This window comes from Accipiter gentilis, chromosome 1 (assembly GCF_929443795.1).
Source record: "Accipiter gentilis chromosome 1, bAccGen1.1, whole genome shotgun sequence".
Taxonomy (NCBI): domain Eukaryota; kingdom Metazoa; phylum Chordata; class Aves; order Accipitriformes; family Accipitridae; genus Astur; species Astur gentilis.
In genome coordinates, this window is record NC_064880.1 from 47,709,488 (window position 1) to 47,728,356 (window position 18,869).

The 18,869-nt window shown below is 41.1% G+C and overlaps 2 protein-coding genes across 11 annotated transcripts in view; one reads left to right on the forward strand and one right to left on the reverse strand.

Annotated features, from left to right (window-relative positions):
• Nucleotides 1–15,174, reverse strand: part of ZRANB3 (zinc finger RANBP2-type containing 3) — a 54,500-nt gene extending 39,326 nt beyond the window's left edge. For 2 of the 9 annotated variants that reach the window (XM_049833420.1, XM_049832744.1), the window contains exons 1-2: nt 12,715–14,330; nt 7,127–7,285 (exon numbers count right to left, since the gene is read on the reverse strand). In XM_049833420.1, coding sequence (XP_049689377.1) covers nt 7,127–7,278 — 152 coding nt within the window. In that variant the 5' untranslated portion in view covers nt 7,279–7,285; nt 12,715–14,330. Of the gene's footprint in view, nt 1–7,126; nt 7,286–8,922; nt 9,119–10,017; nt 10,747–12,714; nt 14,340–14,668 lie in introns of those variants that run through there. The other 7 variants (XM_049833076.1, XM_049833168.1, XM_049832996.1 and 4 more) reach the window with 7 other exon arrangements.
• A 235-nt stretch (nt 15,175–15,409) lies between these two features.
• The window catches only part of R3HDM1 (R3H domain containing 1), a 90,916-nt gene continuing 87,456 nt past the window's right edge, over nt 15,410–18,869 (forward strand). The window contains exons 1-2 of one of the 2 annotated variants that reach the window (XM_049809738.1): nt 15,410–15,538; nt 16,424–16,441. The gene's annotated coding sequence lies outside the window, so the exon portion shown is untranslated. The remainder of the gene's footprint in view (nt 15,539–16,423; nt 16,442–18,869) is intronic. The other variant, XM_049809760.1, reaches the window with a different exon arrangement.

Consider the following 18,869-nt stretch of genomic DNA (forward strand, 5'->3'; position numbering starts at 1 on the left):
GGAGTCAATAAAGGATATTCTGTTTGGTACTTACACCAGTTCTACATCCTTACCTGCAGCATATAAGAATGATAGATAGTTATTGTTATGTGCTTACAAGGAAATAGTCAGAATGTTCACCAAGATTTCCAGCAACTTACTCAGAACAAAATGGCTCACTATGAATTAAACTTGAAGAAAAAATCTTCTTATAAATATTCTCCATAAATACTTACAATATTGATAATTATCAGTATACATACTCGGTATATAATCTTATAATATTATCAGTATAAATACTGATAATATACTGATAATTATCAAATAGCTATAGCTCCATAAAATATGAAATCTCCATGTCAACCATTTCTGTTACATTTTTCTGCCTTTAGAAATTAATGGTTAATGTTTTCGCTGCATAAATGAAGTTATACGCTACTTGGTTAAGTTGAACTAAGACATTAAGTAAACTAACAGACTGTAGTGTTGTGAGGACTTAAAAGAGACAAGAAAACAGTAAAGCAAAATTCAACTGAAAATAACGATGCCACATCTCCCAGAAGAGAAATACTGAGAAATAATATTGAGGGACAATCCAACATCCAACAGTAGCCTGCAAAGTATTTTTATAAGTGTTCCTTTAAACCATGTAGCTGATTCTGAGAAAAAAGAGATGATTTTAGACAATGGTAAAAGGCTGCTGGTCTTGCATTTAATCACAACATTGACTTGCAGCAACCTATGACCTCTCAAACAAGGGACAGAAAAATTAGATGGAGACAGTAACAGATATGTAAACATGCATCTAGGCTTAGTGCTTCAAAATGGAAGAAAAATCTATTTTCTTCTCTGAAATTTTCTTATTCATAGCTACTATCAAAGATAAGAAACTGAAGAAAAGAAATACAGTGAAAAAACAAATCAATCAGTAATCATGGATCAAAAAATAGTAAAGACAAAAGCAAAGTAAAACAAAAGCTCTGGTAACTTAAAAAGGCAATACAAGACAGAAAGCAACAGTGGCATTACACAGAAGGAGAAAGAAAGATTAATAGACAACATAAACACCAGAACCAAACTCAGTAAATATGAAAAAATAAGAGTGAATGGGGAAAAACAGTTAAACAAAAGTGTAAGAGAAAAGGACCTACTGTTTGTAAAGGGAACTAGGCCTTAAGCTTCATTTTTTCTAAGACTATTCATAGCAGACATATAACTAATGATTAGAGATTGTTTTAGATGTGACTAATAGAATGCAGGTGCTTATAAAACAATATGCATAAGTTGCTTATTTGTCCCTTGTGTAGCCCTCACCATGGCTGGCTTAAAACCCAGTCACGCTGAATCAACAGAAAAAGGATCATACATCTTAGACCTAGAGACATAAGAACAGATAAGAGTAAGTGATTAACTTTAGAGTAAGATGAATTAATAGAACAACCTGAGTGATTCTCAGAAATTCAAAGGTGATCTTTGATGTGTAAGAAGATAAGTGACTGTGGTGACCAGAGACCTTCTGCCTACGACCACTAACTTCAGAAGAACTGGGACAAGACAATAAGAACCAGTTGAGACAGGAAAATGTACTGGACTTTTGAAACCACTGGAGAATAGAGAAATGAGTTCATGGAAGAACACCAAGAACTTATTTTGACAAATCATCAGTTGCATATTGTTTTGTAAAATTGTATATATAGAAGGCGTTTTTGATTTATCTTTCACCATTCACTGCGGTGGTAGCCCAACTCTGAGTTGTTAATAAAGCAAACCTAGAGAAACCCATAACTGAAAATTCCTTAACACTGTTCTAGCACAAACTAAAATGTGCATGGAAGCAAACATAGACTGAACATATTTTCTCTCATTATATCAGCTTCGGAAAGCTAGAAATGTAACTCCCTCAGACACTCAACTCAAATGGAAATGATAACTTTCATACTACTAATACAGAAGAATTCACCTGATTCAGGCTATCTAGTTGAGTCTACACAAAGAAAGCTCAACCTCTTCCCCAAGCTCTAAAACATTCTATTAAAAGACACATTTCCACCCCTCCCCAACACACTGGACATACAGACTATAGGGTAGGGTTTTTTTACGTTCAGGCAGGCTGAATGAGATAACACAAAGCAGATTCAGAATAAGGATTTCTGAGAACTTGAGAATTTTTAATTTCAAGGAGGGGCAATTAAAAAAAAAAAAACAACTTAGTTACTGTGATGCACAGATATCTAGACTCAATTTCTGTGCATTCTCATCACTCCTTCCTACTACCACCCTAGAAAGTTAAAGAAATTTGTGTAGAAATTTGCCCAAAAATTTAAATAGGACTTCTGTCAGAAATTCCTGGCCCAACAAAGGGCTACACTGTGCCTGGGAATTCTAAACTTTTCTATTTGCTTCCTGCCCAAGAACTACCATTTCTATGATTCAGCTACTAAAACTCAGCACACTTTATATACTCTACCTTTCCAGTGAGAAACTGGAGTTAGAACCTTATAGCTGTGTTCATAAGCTTTGAGAAAAATTTTGAGCATCTGTTTTTCTAGTCTGCTTTGAGGGTGGGAGGAGGGGAATTAATTTCTATGAAGACTGATAAAGTCTTTGAACTAAAAATCTGGTTTAATTAACGAAGAACTAACCGTGTGTTTCTCCTGTGTAGCTTGCCAGAGATCAGAGCCACGGTCAGTGGGGAAAAAAAAAGTACTATTTTGAAGTGCAAGCAACTGACTTGTTATTAAAAGAGACACTTGCAGTCCATTCTCTGTAGCCTACTATTCAAAACAATTTTAAACACTATACAAATTTTTCTTACTCTAGAAAATGACTGCCTAATAAAACAAATAATCTTTCATGAAAACTGATAGCTCTTAAAGCCAAATATGAACTCTGCATATCATGTTGCTACAATCCATTGTTATTTACCTCTTTTTTACTGTGTCTATACACAATAAACAATATTAAAAATCACATGCTCCAGAACATATAAATGTAAGTTAATATATTACCTCTAAAACTTATAAAGGTACCATTAAAAAGCAAAAATTATTTAAAAATCAACACTGGGGTAAAATACAGATCCTGGTAAATATACTAATAAGCATTTCAATATTTAGATAAATTTATATATATATTCCCCCCCCAAAAAAAAACCCCAGAATTTACAATGGTAATTCACTTGAACCTTATGTAAGAAAACAAGAAGAAAACATAGAAGGAAACTAGATTACCCCAGTAAAACTGTTTGAGCATACAATTTCAATGAAAAAAGCTCACTTCATGAGTGGCAAATATCTCCAAGTCCTCTTTTGCACCCACAGGCAAGATAGCTTAAACAAATCGTTCTGCCAACGTTTCTAGAAAAAAAAGATACCTGTGTGTCTGAAGGCATCTTTTTTGGATACCATCAACAAAGCAAGCAATGCTAAATAATGATGTTTGCAAATCACATGCTGACAGTTTTTATTATAAAACTTGATAAAGCATTTAGTGATATGGTTTGTACATGTTACCCAGTAGCAAGAGAGCTAACTTTCAAACAATAGCATGCCTCTGACTTTTACAGTATATTCAGGTGAGCAAAATGTTTGTAATACAAGACAGATGTCACACACTTATATAAAGAGAGGATATAAAACAAGAATACATGGTAGAAAGAGACAGTGAGTTTCCAAGTACTATGTTAGTGAAGAGCAACAGTAAAAATCATTAATATCCAAAGGGAGATGTTGGCTCCAAAGAGATTGTCAGTACGATCAAGCCATTTGCCCATCCACCTCTGGATCTTGGATATTTTGCCCCAAACTTCTACCACTTTTTCCAGAGTATTGTGCTTCAACACTGCCACCTCCTCTTCACTAACACCTGACCATTGGCTGGTGGCTTCTCAGTATTGTTTAGGCCTTCATTCTCAAGTCAGCCTCCTCCTGCATACTTCATAGATTTTACATGGAAGAATAAAATAGGCCTGAAAATTATACTCTGTTGCTCAGAACAACTAAACCCAATAAGCAAGATAATACCTTTACTTTAAGTTTTTTGGTTTATGCCTCTTCACTTGCAATTAGGTTACCCTGAGCATTTAGGAAATGGGGATTTGTCCACATCTGCCAACTATGACTAATAACCAGCAAAGAGCAAACAGAATTGTGTAGCTTCACCTCCCAACAACCCCTCCTAAGCCCATGCTAAGACCTTATGTTCCTGGAAGGGACAAGTTTGTTGCTTTCTATTTAAGAGACAGTTTAAAGCACATATAAAAAAATAAATACATATTAATGCTGTTTTTAAAAGCAACTTACACTTTTCCTGAAAGAAAAGCATAAAAAGAAAATAGTTTTCAAGGACAGAATTTATGTGCACCCATCTTTTCTGCACATTAATGCTTGAGGTTATAAATAAAGACCAAACATTGTTTCCATCCCTAGGTACCTATTCCCAAGTGCACTTTTGACAAATAATCTCTAGTAAGGAATAAGCAGCCATGCAGTTATTTACCTTTAAGGCGTGTGTGTGAGCTAAAAGGTATCTTAGCATATGTTGAACTATACACTGTCTTGTTGGCTCTCAAACTATTATTTCCTAGAAAAGTGTTACACAGTCTCTGCTAGTGTAGACAATGCCTTTGGAGCATCTGAAAAAGCCTTTGATTCATTTACTAATGAATCAAAAGCACAAATCACAACAGCATATTTATTTTATGCTCCAGGAAAAGGCGAGGGAATTAATAGCTTACTCCCAGCCCCTTCCATGCAAGAAATAAAAGTTTGTTCTACTAATAAATCTGTTTTCATGCTGGGTGCTTGTCTAACCTAAGATAATATGAATTGAATCTCTTCAGCCAACAATAGAGCACTTTGTCTACACCAGTTTCCTGCCACTACAGCAAAGCGTGGATTAACCGATGACTGCAAAGGGAGTGCGTAGCCTGAGGGAGAGAAGAAAGAAGAGCTGAGATGCACATATTGCTTACTTCAAGTCCTATGTTTATATATTTTTAAAACTAGAAAAGACACTTCTATGGAAAAGTACTGAAAGAAGGCTTAAATCATTACGGAGTACACAAAAGGGAAAGACTTGGCTGAGCCAAGGGCTGACAAACTAATAAGAAAATTCAGCTACAAGCAGCAGAGGCTTTTGTTCTCTGTTTTGGAACAGAAAGAAAATTAGATCTGCCTGAGCAAGGGACAGATTTAAAAACACACTCCTCAGGAAAGTTTGATATAATACATTTTACTTTATATATAGGCTGGCTGAGAGTGTGCACGCAATTCCTCAATTTGACCCAGCTAACATATAGAATTTGCTATGTCAAGGAAGAGAGATTTCTTGCGATCATTATGAAAATACTTTCATACCCATGCCACAGTAAAACCATCAGTGCCATATTACTCAACAGTCTTTTGTTAGTTAAAAGTTTCAAGAAAAGAAAACAACATAAAGCCCATAACCCTCATGAAAATAATATAATTCCCTCCTTGACAGAGAGTCATTAGCCTGGGTATTCCAAACCTTTTTACACACTTATTGCAGGCAATTGCTACTTCTCAAACAAAAAGAAGAAAGAAATGTCTGATTAAAATTTATCTAGTCCTACAGTTAAGCTGCTTCTGAGGAACCTCTATATTATATAAAAGGCTGCGAAAGATTATGCTACTTCCAAATACATCCACTAGTCTACACTAATTAACATTAAAGAAACTATACACATTCAATGTCTTCTGTTATTTCACTATTTGTATATACAAATGCACCTCAACTGCATACTATATAAATCTCACTTTCCCTTATTAGAATCAGATCAACAGAGATACAGTAGTAAAGGGCTTTGGATTTATTAAATTCAACTCTAACGTAGACTTTGCTGTCTATTCTATCAAAGTCTTAGTGATCGATTAAAACTGTATGCATTCATTCTCACAGTCACACTGTGCAGCAGGAAAGTGCCTAATATGACCAGTGGTCACAGAGAAGTTAATACCAATACAGCATAAAGGTTTTTAAATCTCAGGCTTGCACGTTAATGGCTGGGCTCATTCTTCTACTCTGCTACCTAGTCTAGCAGCATAAAATAGATGGCTTGCTTCATTCCCTGAAGACAGCAGCTATAAACGCTGAAGGTTTTTGGCCAAATGAATAGAATTAAAGCAAAAAACTTCACAGGAAATTTTAATTGATCAAACGTTCCATATAATTGCAAGAACTGATGATAAACATTTCCTTTCCAATTTTTCACCTTTAGAGAAAGAGAGGCACATTTCTTTTCTCCTGCAAAAAATCACAAACTTTAGCAAGCAACCCCCTTAGACCCTAAGCCTCTTGTTCTGAGCAAGATGACGAAATTATCAGAAACTAACTTCATGCTTTTTTAAAACCTAAGCTAAAACAATTTCATTTGTGCCAGACCTCTAAAACATCATTACTTTCCAAAAGAACAACATACAGTAGTTTCATGGCTTTAGGCTGCAACTGCCTAAATTTTCTAAAATTTATAAATGTGGAAATAGCATTCTCCTTCGCTCTCCTTTGCCCCTGTAACTCAGTAACAGGCTCTTACTCAGCAAAGTATTTCCAGCCTCTGCTGCATAAACTATTTTTCTGATTTATCAGGTACTTAATTGTTGAATGCCTAGTCTATCAGCTGCTGCACTTGCTAACTGAGCACTCTGCAATGCTGCTTCTGCTCTGCTATTGCAGCTCAGTGAGATCCAGAACACCCTGATTACATACCAGAATTGTACCAAGTTTAAAATAGAATATCACACAGATGCATCAAGATCTGTTAGTCATTCTCTTAACAGCTCTACCACGCCATTAAGAACTAAAGAAACAAATGTGAATTAACTTATTTTAAGAATTCTCTATTAACATGAAAAAAAGGATGGTCCTACTGATATCAACCTCCTTTTACATGAGGAGATCTTTGCTATTACAATCCCCTTTTGCATAATGCATTATTAAACATTTCTTCATCCTCTGGGGGAAAAAACAAATCAACCCCTCATGTTAAACCACGTTATCTTACAGTTTAAGAAAGATTTCTGTAATATAACTCAGCTAAGAACTGCTGGTATTGCACAGCCTTTGTAAAAATTAATTTACGTTTATCTAAAATAATTTTTAGCATATGATACAATAAGGATTTTACCTGCCACTTCTCTGAAGTGCAAATATGATGCCTTTCTCCTGAAAAGGAAGCAGTTTCTTTCTCAGTCTTTCAGGTAGAAAGGACAGCTTAGCTTTGACATTTTCTGCATAAGAAGCTTCAAGTGTAAGTGTTTCCTGGAATGTACTAGCCATGTTGAACCTAAGGGAAACAAAACCAAAAAAAGATGTCTTACTTAAGACAGGTCTGCAATACATTACAGAATAAAGCTTCATGGAACAATACTAATCACTCCGTCTTGAAATATTCAACATCTATACAACTTTTCTGAAGTCTTGAGAATTCTCCCTAGAAAGCATAAAATAATGCAGATGATGGAGGAAGAGTCCACCACACCAGTATCAATAAAATATTCTAACTATTCCAGTATGAAGAGGTCAGCATGTATCAATTCCTCAATGCTAGGAAATAGTTATTTAAGAAAGTCCCCTGTTCATGGATGAAAGTTATTGCCCATTCAAATACAGCTTACTTACAGTCAATGAAATATGACTCTTTCAGGAAAGATTTTTCAGAGAAGTTACAGGAAAAAAAGGTTATTTAAACTTCTGATGATGGAACTAACAGTCCTCTAAAATTTTTAATCCTAAGAATTAAATCAGGAAAAAAGGTCAAATACAGCCAGTGGGGGTAAGGAAGAAGAAAAGAAAAAAAAAGAAAAAAAAAAAAAGGAGTAAGAACTTTATTCCCCTCAGAAAGAAACAGTCTTAAACCACAGAATTAATCAATGAAAATTCTCATATTGTGCTTCAGACTAAAAACGTAGATTCTTCATTCATTTTTGTCCAAGGGGAGAGGGTCAGAGAAAAAACCACTAGCTTTTGTTCTCCTATAACTTCAACAGACTTTAAACAAACAAATGGTTAAAAAGCTTAGTAGCAGTGCACTAATTACACATAAGGAAAGCAACAAACCTTTTCATCAAAGCATTACCTAATTATTTTGGATTCATGGGCTGTGTGAAGAGAAGGATTACCTTAATGATCATAGGAACAAAGAGTATCAGCCAAAATATGCTTCCTGTGCTGTTAACAGTAGATATTGTACCACCACGTTTGATAGCAAAATTCTGGACATGTTGCACTCAGATTTTTTTGATACTGACATATTTCTGAAGCAACTTGGAAGAAGTTAGATATGATCTGGTGGGATGAACCATTATATTCACAAGAAGAAATGTGCTGAACTAAACAGTCATTCACTTCAAGGATCTGCAGGACTAACCCACCCGTTTTTTCACACTGACTGGTTACAAAGTAAGATAGACCTGGGGACAATGCCAATGGTTAAAATAATCAACACAATAAAGCACGATCATGCAAAACAGAGTTTGCAACAGTTTCCTTCTATTGTCACGGAGTACAGGTGTGGAGGTAAAACAGATTGATTCAGATGAAACTATGCGCCACAGAGAAAGAACAGCACCTCTGTATTCCTAAAGAATTCCATTTATGAAATTTTAGCTACAAAACTCGACGTACGCTCTTCCAGCTGAAGTTACATTCTCTTCAGCGAAGAGAATCTAGCTGTCACTGCACTAGCACTACTGCACTGTGTCAACCTATCTACAGCCCAATCTGAAAGAGCGTGGGCTTTTGTTCTAGCGCAACTCCACAAACATCTAACGCTCCATCTTCCACGGGCCTATGTTAGACTAAAACTGAGAAATCCTTCCCTTGGGATGGGGTGGGGGGCGGGGGTGTGTTCGTTCCTACTGGAAGCTCTCCAAGACGGTGGGAGGTCCCCGGCCCCCGAGAGCCCCTCTCCATGGTGCTTACCCCGAGAGCGGCGGGAGGCGGCGCACGGAGCCCCTGGCCGTGGTGCTGCAGGATGCGGGGCGGAGGTGTGGGAGTGGGATTCGCTCACCCCCTGCTGTACTCCTCTCAGCCGGCTCCTGGCCTGTCTCACAGTTAGTATTGTCTTAAAATCGGGCAGGTCCAAAGGAAAAGGGAAAGAAAAGAGGCCTAGAGGGCACTGCAAAGATAAGTTGTTGCCACTTTTGGGTGGGGGGGAAATTGGCACTGTCAGTATTGTTGACAAAAATGTCTGTAACCGGACCAACCCCCCCCCAACCCCTCCCCCCCCAACCCAAATGAAAAAAAGGACCACTGCCTCCCAAAAAAGAAGAGAAAAAAAAAAAAAAAAAGGGGGGGGGGTGCGGGGGGGGTAGGACCTGATCACTCAAATCCACGGAACTGTTGTAGAGCCCTAGAAAAATGAAGGTTTTGGAGTATCCTGTCACCAGCATCACCAGTCTGAGGACATTCAGACAGACAGAAAATGAGTAAGTGCTTTTTTTGGTTATATGATGAATTATAGGCATACCTATTAAGATACGCATCACAGACATTCAGAGAACCAGAAAGAAAATGTTGCAGACGAGCCTACGGTCAAGTTCTATGAGATTGTCATCATGAAAGTATTGAACAGGGTAACATTGCAGAACTGCTGCACATAGCATCTGTTGCCACTTCTACAACGAAGTGGTGTGTAACCACAACCATTTTGATGTACTATTCTGCTGGACAATGAGGGGGGTGGGGGAAGTGAATTTAAATTTAAAATATCGAGCAACACTCGAGACATAAGGGCTATATCTACCATTGCTATGGATTTTGTTCTATTTTGTATTAAATTACTTAGCTGCTAGAGAATCTATTTTAAGAAGTGTATTCTCGAAGAGTTATCCTTTGTCCCACATATTAACCCCTGGAAATATTATTGCACATGTATGAAAACAACGATCCTAACTGGAATCATAGATATGTGTGTGCATGTATATACACACACTTAAGGACTTCTGTATGAACATGGTTTCAACCCTAGTCTCAAAAACAGGTAACTCAAGGGTCTGAACACCTGATGTTACTCACTGGATGAGTGCAAGTGATTCACACAGCAATAAGAACTCCACAGCTGCAGAGAGTCTGCTGTTGTGCTTCCAATAACATGATCAAGGTACAGAAAGCCCAGTTCTCAAGTAAGTCTGGTACTACCAACAGAAAGACATTCTCCCTAGATTCATATTAGGTCATGCACTCAACATGCTAACTTAAGAGACAAGCCTAGTGCTGCTAAACCTCCTCCTGACACACACTTGTGACTAAAGACCTTCTAGAAAATAACTTGACCAAAGATAAAGGGACACATTCTCAATATCAGTGAAATGGTCAGTTATAGAGAAAAGAAGTCCTGATTTCTTTTGCAAACCAGACATTCTGTGTCATCTAAGTGCGACTGCACAATTAACTATGGCTTCCTCCCCCACACTTTTATAAATGGAATCTCTCTTATATCTTTAAAGAAACCATATTCTTCTATCTTGGGCCTCTGGAACATTCCACAGCAGATAAAAGTACTATGATCAGTACCAACGCTCTTTGATATCATCAGCATCACTGAATTTTGCTTAACAGAAGACGGAAAGCCTCTGGCTTGCCCTGTATACCCAAGAGATGCATTTCATAAGTCATAAAGCTCTGGTAAATACCCACTTCATCTCTTAGTTGAGCAAACAGAAATGTTTCAGCTGTAACTGTTGGGAAAGCAATCATAATCACTTCAATAGTTCTATCACAATATTTTCCCCAGAGTATTATTTTTTTTGTCTTTTTAGAAGTTGATTAAGGTACTTCAAGATTGCTGGCAAAAAACAAACACTAAACATTTCTGTAGAGCCAACCTTTAAAAAGTATGCTGCAGGATTGGTGGACCCAACAAACCTGTTCAACGCTCAGTTCTGTGATTCACACCTAAAGAAAATTTCTGACTCATTTTCTGGGATGATTTTCTATTCTATAAAAGCAGAGAAAATTAGATATTTCTGATCAGCTTGCTACATAGCTTGTTGTGAGTGACACTATGAAAATGAAACGTTAACATAATTAACTTTCTGTTGAACTAGATTATGACAAGATTCTTTCACTGAAACACTGAATAAAAACCATGCAGTTTCAGAAGCATAAATCTGAATTAGAGGAGGCACATATGATTCATCAGTACACAGCGATACTACCATAAAAAACGTTTCTGCATCAGTCACTAATAAGGCAAAAACTGACTTTGCAGATAAAAAAGTAGCAACAGCAACACAGAAAGCACTAACTACCACGTATGTACAAGTTTGTTGTTTTTTTTTTTCCTCTAGGTGAATAATTAAAGAAATGAATGGTGAATAATTATAGAATAGGTGTATAATTAAAGTAGTCCACCTGCAGTGAACAATGACTGTTATAAAAACATATACAATGACTAGCGTGAGCGCAAGACGAGACAGCGATACGGATTGTACATTACTAAACCTTTCACGCATCGCTCCTTGGAAAGGCAAAGTAGTGTGCATAATCACATTACCCAAATATTCTCCTAATTATCTACCCTATTATTTTAACTTGGACTACAAGCTTTCAAAGATGGCCTTTGCCATCTGCTGTGCATATATAACCTCCCACTCTCATGGCTGATTACTATCGAGTTCACAGCAAGTAAAAAAATACCTCAGGTAAAATATTTGATGCTCAAGATATGATTGCCTGAGAACATGCACTTCAGAATGAAGTTTTAAGAACTTAGATACTTAAAATGCACTTTTTTTTTTTTAAAAGCAACACTTACATAGTTCTCCCCCAAACCTCTTAAGTTTACTACAATTATTGTGAACATGCACTTTTTAATGATCATACAAAGATTCATACCCTGAAGATTCAAAGATCTCTGTCACAATTTCTGACTAAACAGCAGTGACAGAAATCCATATTCAGTCTATATTCATACCTGCAACACTATTTTATGATATCCAAAGCTATAGAAGGCACTATGAAAGGTATATTGACCCTATGAAAGATTTATTTTGGTTGTGTAGAAAATGAGAAAGAAAAGTGATGAAACAATACAGAGAAAGAAATTAATTCCACCAAATTGCCTTTTATTGATTTGCTAACATAATAATTATACCGAGAATCGATGCCTTACTTGTGTATAATGACTTTGACAGTGGTCGTCATTTATATTTTGTTTTGAGACAGATCAATTATGTACACCACTGTAGTAACGTGGACAAATAAAAATAGCCTTTTTTAAAAGAAAAAAAGAATTTAGTCAGTGTAGGAAAAAATCCAGGTTGTGTCTGTTTTTCCACCCACTGCAGATTTGGAAGCTCCAAAGAGAGAAAAATTAGTGCATGTTTTCTCTAACTACAATCTTTCATTTGTTTCTGTGTGCTTAATACATTGTAAAATGCATCCCATCAGCCTTACCAAATCTCTAGATCACAAGCTCTGGAACTTCAGTTTTCTCAGACAAAACAGACTTAAAAGGTTTGGTGTGGAGACCTAACTTCTCACTCAGAGTACATTCAGCTACAGCAGTTTTATGAGTAAAAAAATAAAAACTGTACGGAATTTTCTCAAGTGTTTTAAAGGAAATCAAGGATGAAATAGCTGAATTACTAAACCCATTAACTTTTAATCTAAAATTGCTTTAGTATCTCAGGACTAGCTAGTGGTAAATGATCCCAACTTTTAAAAGCAAGAACGGGGAAGACTCGTCGAACTACAGCATGATTCACTTACAGGGCATAAAAATCAGTAAAAAAAATTATGAAGTGCAGAACTTGTGAACACCAGGATAAATGCGCCTATTTGGTGGGAGTCAACATGTCTTTTCGAAAGGTGAGTCTTATCTTTCAAGTCTGCTTAAGTTTTTTTGAAGGGGATCTACAACAATGCACCTATAAACTGGTTGATGCAGTCCACTATTTTTCAAACTCAATTAAATTAAAACAGAGTAAGTTTTATAAACATATTTTTACAGTAATTATAATTTCCAGGAAAACTTTTGAGAAAGTCCCTCAAACTTTTACGAAAACTGAGCTATCACGTGAAAAAAATTGCACTGAACCTTTTTTTAAATACAAGCAAGTAGATTGTTCATACATGCGAGAAACAACATCAGCAATATTTCAAAGGAGTCTGCTCCAACTTCTATTATGTTCAATGAATTCATAAATGATCTGGAAAAGTAAGTAACCACCAAAGGATAACGGCAGTGTAAATACTAGTAAAATAAAATAAAATTTAAACCAAAAAAAATCTGGAATTCTTTCTGTCACTACTGCTGCTGCTGCTGCTATACTGCGTTTCACTACAGACACTTATCCTTCCAGAGGTATGCATCGAGACCCAACTGGTTGAGGATATTACCCCAGGTGATATGTTTCTTTATTGGCAGGTTGGGTACAAGACTGACGAGAACTTCAAGGACTGACTATTTAAGTTTTGCAAGAGCTGCTTGTCAACACAAGCTGGTACCATAATATAAACCCACCATTTATTTTTACAGGCCACTAAGTATAGCTTTTTAATGCAGCTCAGCAGCAGATGCCTAAAACAAGTGAGCATTTCCATCAAGAGTTTGCTTCATAAACTTCCTCTCGATGGTCCTAACTGCTCCATGACTGTATGTTCAATAAAACTTAATAGGGAATTCAAGGCTCTAAGAAAATGAGGGGACCTTGGCTGATTGATTCATCAACCATTTTTTCCACCAGCGGAATAATAAAGAACTGAAAGACTACCCAAGTCTTCAGGATACAGCCTTTTATAAAATGCTACAAGAAAAACCAATCAGGCAGCACACAGGGCATCACAAAGCTTTGTAGCACACAACAGTTTTCTGCGTACTGGGCTTGAGGAAAACCTTAATACCTGCCTCGGGGCAAGGTTTTTTTGACTTACGCAATTTCCTGTCACAGCAGCGTCCTGCAAAAGCAGGACTACGCGAGCACACGCTGTGATAACCCAGCAGCAGCAGCCAGGGCGAACAGAACTAGCGAGACCTTTAGGCACAAACGCGGCCTGAGAAAGAACAAGAGTCACCTGGAAGCTCGTCCCCTTACAACGAGCGAGTCCCCACCCGGGGCACCCCCCGGCGCCGCTCACCGCGTGACACCCCGTCAGGCGAGGCCTAGGCCGCCCCTCACAACCGCTGCCCGCCTCCTCACGGGCCCCCGCAAGGGAACAGGCTGGAAGCTGCCCGTCCCGCTCCCCTGAGGGGCCGCTCAAGGGCCAGGACCACCACGCCAGGTCAGACCGGACCGGACCGGACCAGGCCCCGCCGCTCCACTCACAGCCCCGACCGCCGCCACCGCCCCGCACCTTCGCGGGCTCCGGGCTCAAACTGCCGCCGCTGGCCGGAAATGACGCACGACCTAACGGGGGGGGGGGAGGGGGGAGCGCAAACACGCACGCACCCGCGCGCTTCCCGCCGCGCGCGCGGCGCTTCCGGGCCCGGCGATCGTTTTTTTTTCTTTATGGTTTTTCGTTAGGTTTTTTTTTTTGTTCATACAGCGCCCCCCCCACCCCCCCCCCCCCGCCCCCGCTTCCCCGAGAGCGAGTTAAACGGCACGTTCCTGCCTGGTGGTGCCTCGTACCGGCCCCTACTTCGCTCGGATGGTGCGCGGGGGAGAAGGGGAGGGCTGAGGGAGCCGGAGGGGACGGGAAGGGGGAAGGAGAGCGGCGCCGTTACCTCACGGCAGAGGCCGCTCCGAGAGGGGCGGGCGGACTGGTTGGCTGGGAGGAGAGGGTGGCAGGCGCCGGGTACGGCGTTAAGGGCCGAGCTAAGCGAGGGGCCCGCTGGACGGGCAGCGCCGCCGGCTCTAAAGGTTGGCGGAAGGAGCGGCTGAGGGCTGGAGCCAGGCCGAAGGGCTAAAGGGTGCGCGGCCAAGCCGCGGCTTGCAGCTCCCGCCCTGCCCTGCGCCGGCCCTGTCGGGGGCGAGGGGCTCTTGGTGCGCCTGCCGGTGGCGGGGGGTACCCGGCGGGGTTGGGGTGCTGCTGCTCGGGAGGGACCGCATCCCAGGCGGCAGCGGACCTGCTCGGGCCCGTTACGGTAAAGGGAGGGCTGCCACCGCCGCCCGGGGGTGGGGGAGCCAAGGGAGAGGGGACACCGGGCTGTCATTAGCCGCCGGAGCAGTCCGTCTTGCGCGCCGCCGCGCTGCAAGTGGCCGTCGGCTGCCCACCGTGGGCGGGCGTTGCGGTACCGGTCTCCGCGCCAAGGCGGGGTTCTTGTTGGTGGTCACGGCCGTCTGTCAAGGCGGCGGCGCGCACCGATTGGCCGCTGTCTTCTGGGCGGGCTTGCGCCCGCGTATGCGCTGAGAGGCACCTCTCGCCGGCTGCGCCGGGGGAGGGCGCCGCGCCGCTAATTGGCCCTCGCGGCCGTTAATCATTAGCATTCCGCGCGGCTACTGGCGGCGGTGGCGCGGCGGGGCGGGCCTTTCACCCCGCCGCGGCAGCAGGAGGAACCCGGGCGGCTGTCGGGGCTGGCGATGGGGTTAAGCGCCCCTCGTGTGTGAGCCCGCCGCCGCCGCGCCGGCCCCAGCCCGCCGGCCGCGCCGCCGCGGTAAGCAGCCCATCCGCCCCGCTGGGGAAGGCGCCTCTGGCGGGTGGGGGAGCGACGGCGGCGGTGGTGGCGGCGGCGGGGCCGCGCATTCCGCTGAGGAGAGCGGGGGGTGGCGGCGGTCGGCCGCGCCCGCAGTGCGGAGAGCGGGGGGCAGCCGCTGAGGGAGGGCGGCCCCGGGCGGGGGGAGGGGCGCGTGCCGCGGCCGTTGGGGCCGGGTGGCGGCGGGGGCCGCCTGCACCTGCACGGCGGGGAGGGGAGGGGTGTCCCGGTCCGGCGGGGAAAGGCTGGCCCCGTTTCCCTTCCCTAATATAGGCAGGGCTCTAGCCGCCGGCGGAGCGGGGCACGGCACGGCACGGCATGGCACGGCACGGCACGACACGACACGGAGCTTCGCTCCCGCCCCGCCCCGCCGTGGGGCCGCCGGTCGGCCCCGGGGCTGCGCCCTCGGCCTGCTGCAGCCTTGAGGCGGCCCGGCCTGGCCTGGGGTCTGTCCCGGCCGCGCCGTCGCGGTTACTTGTTGGGAAGGATGTTGGTCCCTGGGCAGTCGCCCTCTCTGGGAGCCGGGGGTAGGGAGCGGGTTGGTGGCCCTCGGAGCGCTCCGAGCTCTTCAGGCGGTGGGTTCTAGGGGTGCCGAGTGTTGCGGGGGTGGGGTTTTTTTCGGGTTTAGCCCCTCGGGTTAGCGGTAGTTGTTTGCGAGTGTGCTGCGCTCGTATCGGCCATCGTGGGGTCCTATTTAGACCTCCCCTTATGTCGTCTGGGGGGGGAAATGTTATGTTTGTGCTGCCTGTGATAGTGCTGGAAGAGGGTTGTTAATCTATTATGTTCTTTTTTTTTTTTTTTTTTTTCTGTCGCATGTTGGACAATTCTGCATGTGGATATATCTAGCATGCTATAATCCAAAGTGTAAGTAGAATCGAGAGCAAACTGTGTCACAGCCTGTTTTTTACAGTCTCTTTTAATAACGTTTTTAAATGAGTTTTCAGCACTGAAGAAGGGGTTTACTTTATGAGCGAGACAGAAAAAAAAAAAGTGAGGCATGGCTATTTAGTACATAGAGTCTAAGAAGAATTCAGATTATTCACACTTGGAGATTTGCACAAATTCTATTTTTTGTAATTAAGCCTGTAGTACAAGAAACAGGTCGGCGGATTTGCGTGATCTCTATAGGAAGCTGGATTAGGAAGGTGATGGGAAAAAAAAACCCCAAATGAGCGATGGATACTTTGTTTAGGGTGCACTGTCAGATAATGTAATCTACAAAAGTGTGTGTGGCGCTCTGGAGTGTTTTTTTAATTGTTTCAATTTTTAATTGATGCCCTTTTTTCATTAGCCTGAAATTAGGGAGATCTTGTGTGCCTAATGCAGAATAAAGAATGTTTTGGGATTTTTTTTCTCTTACAGAATGTCTGACACTAGCCTTTTCTGCATAGAGGCATTAACTTGCAATTTGCAACGATGTTACTTTCTCATGTCTTGTCTTCTACAAGGAGCATTGTACTTGAGACTTGCATTTTGGTTGAATGCTAAGCAGAGGACATGATCATGGCAATCTTACAGTGCAGAGTTTCTTGTGAATGTTAGATTAGGAATACGTCTCTATAGTTGAAGCGAAAGCAACAAAAATGAAATTCTGAAATTATTTTTCAAAAGGTTTTACTCAAACAATTTGCTATGCAGGAGAAAGAAATGGCAGCGGAAACGTGTTTTCTTCGACAGTCTTCCATTGTTTGTTACAAATGATAATATTCTTGGCAGGCAGCTAATATTAAACATTTGTTTTACAGTAATACTGTGATGTCGAGGATTTAAGTGTTTCTTAGAAAATCTGTAATTTATAGCTTGCACTCCTCAATCAAAAAAAAAAAAAAAAGCCCCAATGGTAAAGATAATATGAAGTCGTGTTGTGTCTTTTAAATCTTGGAAGGTCAAAAATGTAGTACTTGTAACTGCATTGCTCACTATTGCTAGGTCACTTTTCATTTTACAAAACTGTAAATTGCTATCAAGATCAACTACTACTTTTTCTCAGGAGTAAAAATGGGTTTGACTAAATACCAGTCATTTTTAGAGGTGTGTCGTGTACTGGGTTACGTTTATTAGCAGTTTTCCAGAAACTATTTGTTAAAGATTTGGGAAGGGTGAGTTACTCAGATCTGTTGCTGTGGTCCTCTGATTATATTTTTTTGCGTGTGTATAGAGGAATAAAGAAGAAGAATCTGAGGAGAATGATCCTACTGCTTTCCTCTTTATTGGCTTAAGTGTAATTCTGTCTATGCTTGTTTTCTTCTGTGTATTAAGCTTTTGTTTTTCATTTCTTTTCATGTTTCAGAATATTTGCCATACATCATAGTCTTATTTTACACTACTTGCTTAAAGTTTGTCTGTGAAACTGCTTCAAGGTAGCTGTATGTTCTAGGTGAAGTGCTTCAGGTATAGCTCTGGGTATGAAACACAAATGTCATGGATTTGTGTTTTATTCAGTTGAAAGGTGCTGTCAGTTTCCTCCAGTAGCCTAGGTTAATTTAAGTTTGTATATCTTTGTATCACCATTTTCACACATTTACTTCTGCCCAGAGTTAATTTGACTGAGAAAAGTAGTGCCACATTTTAAAATGTGATGATACGTTTAAAGTTTCAAGGTGCTGTATTCTAGGCTTTTAAAAGTAGTTGATACAGTTGCATTTTTTTGGACTCTTTGGGGAAAAATGGGACTTTTGACAGCATGTTTGTAAAGAGTGGGTTGTCAGATAACATTAATGGAGCAATATAAACTTTGAATTGGCTGCAGTGTAGCATACATTAAATTTTTAAAAACCTTTTAATATATATGGACAGCATTATTCAGTTTTGGTGAGCTAGGCAGCTCTTATGCTACAACTTTTACTACCTGCATAAAAATAGCAACAACTTTGGATGTCCTCATTGGTGATGGCCAATAAATTTACTATTAAACTGTATAGATTCTGAAATTTTCCAGCGTACTCTAATTTTTCTTATTTCATAGATATGAACATAGTTAAGCAATCACCAGTAAAAATAAAACAGTGTAATTCATGGGCGTGACATCTAAGGAGCTTTCATAGAAGTGGTAGAGTATTCTGTAATCCTGGCACTACTAGGTTGGAAGGACTGCAGGAGTGTTGGGGTTTGGGACCCCAGTTAAGCTTTTGGCGGCATTTTTACCGTGTACATTCCACCTAGTAATGGCTAGATAGGAATGACCTAAGGGCTTTTGTTAAACACTGGCATTCCAAATTGAGCCTCTTAGTAATGGCAAGAAGAGTCTTTTGGCAATGCGAGACCTGAATAATAAGGTCATTCACACCGTACT